We start from the raw sequence: 4,035 nt of genomic DNA on the forward strand, positions 1-4,035 counted from the left end.
GATGAAACTGAGATAGTTGACGATCAAGAAACTGCCATTGAGTCATTATGCGAGGAGCTTGAGGAAGTCAATTTTGAGCTTGATGAGGTATCTGTGATGGAAGAATACTTTGACTTTGAAGCTTATGAGAATGGTATTAGGTACCTCGTTGCAGAAAATGATGTCGAAACAACCCTTTAGCTACTTTTACGGGGCAATACTGACTTGTACTGCTTCAGTACAAGTCCACTTCGCACTGCCTCGGTGTGAGTGGTGCCTCACGTCACTTCACGTACACTAGTACGTGCAGAGGAAGACTTCTCTTAAGGTAATTTGCTTAAGAGGGTTAAATAAAAACTGTACTAATATAATTAAGTTCTTCTTTTTCTATCTATTAATACTAACTTAATTATAAACTAATACAAAGCATGTTATAAAGTCTTATCGGTCTCTCTCTTTGCGAGCGTCCAGCGCTGACTGGAGCGCGGAGAAAGTAGATATAATGGTCTATATCTACGAATGGATAAACTTTCAGGGTAGTAATTTTCTCCAAATATTATCTACCTTTTAGATAATATATTAATGAACATCATTTAAGTGTTTATTTCATGCAGCGATACACCCCGTTGCACTAGTATTACCATAGGAGAAGATTTTAGCATTAAGGTCTTATGATTGTTACATCTCATCTAATGCACTAGAATAAATCAATTAAATCAAATTGGTTATATTGGTTATTAATTAATATAGGGCACGCAAAGTGGCATGCCCAAGGGAAGAAAGCATGCCCCAAGGGCATACACTTGTTTTTTTGTGCCCTGTACCCTACTCACCACCCATTCGCAATTCTAGCAGCGATTGGGGGGGGTGATTGTAACAGTAAATTCGACCAATGAACAAAACTGTTTTACTGCTGCTACTAAACTAACGTGTATAATACTGGAAACGCTAAGTAATTAAATAACGCGTGTTGCCCATTAACTAAATATGATTTTAATGCTCTTACCTATTATAAATAGAAAAAGGGTTTCTTACCCATTGCCACGTTAATTGGCTTAACAACTAAAGTGTGCCCCGTCACAGTTCCAGTCAGTATAACGAGTTTGTAAAAGTCACACACTAATGGCAATGAATCGATATTTGACCGTTGCGTGATTGCTACATACAAATATATAATGAGATTTGTAAAGCTAGTAAGACGGATTAAGCGGTGTGCGAGCTAGTACAGCACATAAATGTATGTTAGTTTCAAAATTTGCAAGATTTCGGCTGACATGCTATCCAACCTGCCTAAAAACATTTACTTTACCTCTTCTAAAAAAGCATGCGGACTTTGCAAATAGACAAGCGAATCAGATGGTCCTGATGTAAGTCCGACGCAAACCTGCATCCATCCTTCCTATTCCTGATAAGATAACAATCGTTGATGACATTAATGAGAAAGCATCACTCAAAATGGAGTAGCCCTGAAGATAATTTCGTTTAACGATCGATTCCGCAACTCGCGACGCCGTTTCGATACAACTTCACACACGCCACACTCATCCAAGTAATTTCTATGCACGAGGATGAAATGTGGAATACATAGTAATTTCGAAAACCACACAGTGGGAGAGACCCCAGTCGTCGTGACTGAGCATATGGTGCCATCGGAACTAGGTCCTCGACTGCCTCACAACTATCCAGTTGCTCCATCATGAGGATGCAGCGGAAGCGAAGTCGACAGGCGCGTTCTCTCGCCGTCGTGGCGTTCATGGCTACATCGTTTTCAATTGGAAGATGTAGCTACAATTGCCCTGCTCGCAGCGCGCTCGACGCAGCACTGTGTCTCCAAGACAGTCTGCCGCCCCACAGCGAGGCAGCGGTTCACTGGCGCGTCGCACTGGATGATTCACGGTACTACCACTTTGGTGTTGTTACACTCACGTCGCAGATGCAGTCGCTGGAGTTAGCAGGGAACAAGACACGCGTGACGTTTGACACTACCCACCGCTGGATGGGCTCACGCTTGTCCACGTTACGACTCGTGGGCCTCGATCTGACAAATTCCAAACTTCCAGAGCTACCGAAGTCGCTCATACGGTTGGATATTGTAGACTGCGTCATGAAGAGCTTTCCAGTCGCGTGGCTACTGTCGCTTTCTCGTCTCGAGACACTTGTTGTTGCAAACAATACACTGACGGACGAGACACTGATGGAGACAAGTCAGCAGCAATATAGAGTACTTAGTTCCCGACTGGCAGCCCCATCGGTCAATTATCAGAGCAGAGCGAGCGCAGCGGAGATGGTAACCTGCGTTAGTAGCCGTGGAGGCCGCGTACAGGAGCTTCTTGGCTGCCAATTTTGTGTGGTGCCCGATCAAATCGCGATTTCTCGAAACCTTCAGGCGTTAATGGACTCGAATTTTCGTGGGAGCAACGCTCGCATCGACGGGAATGGCGACAACCACATGCCGATACTTGTGCTGGTAAGTATGGCCTTGCCTGTTGTCTACTTTCTCTACAAGATGCATCTGTTTGTTTCTTTCATGCGAGCACACTACCGAAACAAACGCACGGAAGCTTCGCGAGGCATTCAAGAGAAAACTGCGAGCTCATCAAGTGACGACGACCGGAATTGTACGACGACGTTGGTGCCAAAGGGTTTCGAGTTCCGATCCCATCGAAAGTCGGACCGAAGGCTTTTTGCCAGCAACAGTGCCGGCTTTTGGGTGGATGAAGAGCTGCAGCAATGGCGATTAGATTTTAAGCGCCTGAAGCTGCTTCAATGTCTGAATTTGCCGTCAGGTCTCGACCGTCGGACGTTGCGGAAACAAAGTATGACGAGTGCCATGAACCACCGAGAGATTTGGCTGGCGTCTTTAGCACAGGTGCACGGAACGACCTTGACATTATCACATGGAGTCAGCGCGGAGAATATATTGGTCGTGGCAAAATTTTTATCCTGTACAACTCATCGCGGATCCCGTACGTCTGCAAGTAGCAGTGTGGCGAGGGACAATCTAAAGAGCGAAATGAAGCGCCAAGCATTCTTGTACCACCCGCACGTTGTGACTTTTATCGGTGTTGCTTGGTCGCGTGAAACACAGCTGGTTGCTGTGACCGAGTACATGACACAAGGCGATCTTCGACATAGGCTTCATTGCACTGCAGCCACGGAAAGTGGCAAATTGACCGCTTGGAAATTGCAAATGCTGCTGGATGTAATCAGCGCATTGCTGTATTTGCATTCAATGCGCCCATTTCGCGTGCATGGCAATTGCAATTCTCGAAACGTGTTGCTCAATGAATCGCTTCGTGCCAAGTTGAGCGATTTTGGGGTAGACAGTCGAGCAGATGGTCTAACTGACCAAGAGCTTACGTCCTACAGTGCCGTGGGCTCAGGTCGCTGGATCTCCCCAGAAGCGCTCATGGGCTGTGAGATTAGCGCATTATATCCAGGCGCTATTGACGTGTATTCGTTTGGGATTCTAATTGCTGAAGTTGACTCGCATGAGTTGCCGTTTTCGGATTTAATGCAGGCGAATCGAGCGGCTGTGCCCGAGACGGACATTCTACAGCTCATTGCAAGGGGCGCGCTGTCGCCGACACTATCGGAAACGTGTCCTGAGAGCCTCGTGGAGCTCGTGAATGCGTGCACTTGCTACAAACCTAAAAACAGACCGAGTAGTGCACAGGTACAGGCGACCCTCATGCGCATTTTGGAAGAAGTTCAGGCAGGTAAAACAAAGTTGACGGCATAAAATAGAAAGTGATTAGATACGGGATTTATTACCAAAATAATAGCGTAGCGTGAGGATGTAGTGTAGGAAAACAAATTTGAGCTATTGACATGTTGAAATGGATACAAGCAGTTGCAGTACTGCTGCTGGCTTCTGCGTGTAAATTACCATATCGCGTCGGCATGTCCAGAACAAGCTGTACAAAAGTGTTCTTTTCTTCCATATGACCCGAAAAACTGAGCTTCTGCGGTGATCAAACAAATATTCAGGGAATCGCAGCCGATTGTGGGGAGCCGGAGCAAGACATATAATTACGAGACAATCATATGATGACC

General features: G+C 45.8%; 1 protein-coding gene across 1 annotated transcript; it reads left to right on the forward strand.

Moving 5' to 3' along the window:
• Positions 1–1,681: 1,681 nt before the first annotated feature.
• On the forward strand, positions 1,682–3,721 carry CCR75_009589 (uncharacterized protein; the record flags this gene model as incomplete). The annotated part of the gene is made up of 1 exon (XM_067967628.1): positions 1,682–3,721. The coding sequence occupies one exon, from the start codon at positions 1,682–1,684 to the stop codon at positions 3,719–3,721; it is 2,040 nt and encodes a 679-aa protein (XP_067823556.1).
• Positions 3,722–4,035: the final 314 nt, after the last annotated feature.

Source organism: Bremia lactucae, linkage group LG13 (assembly GCF_004359215.1).
Source record: "Bremia lactucae strain SF5 linkage group LG13, whole genome shotgun sequence".
Classification (NCBI taxonomy): domain Eukaryota; phylum Oomycota; class Peronosporomycetes; order Peronosporales; family Peronosporaceae; genus Bremia; species Bremia lactucae.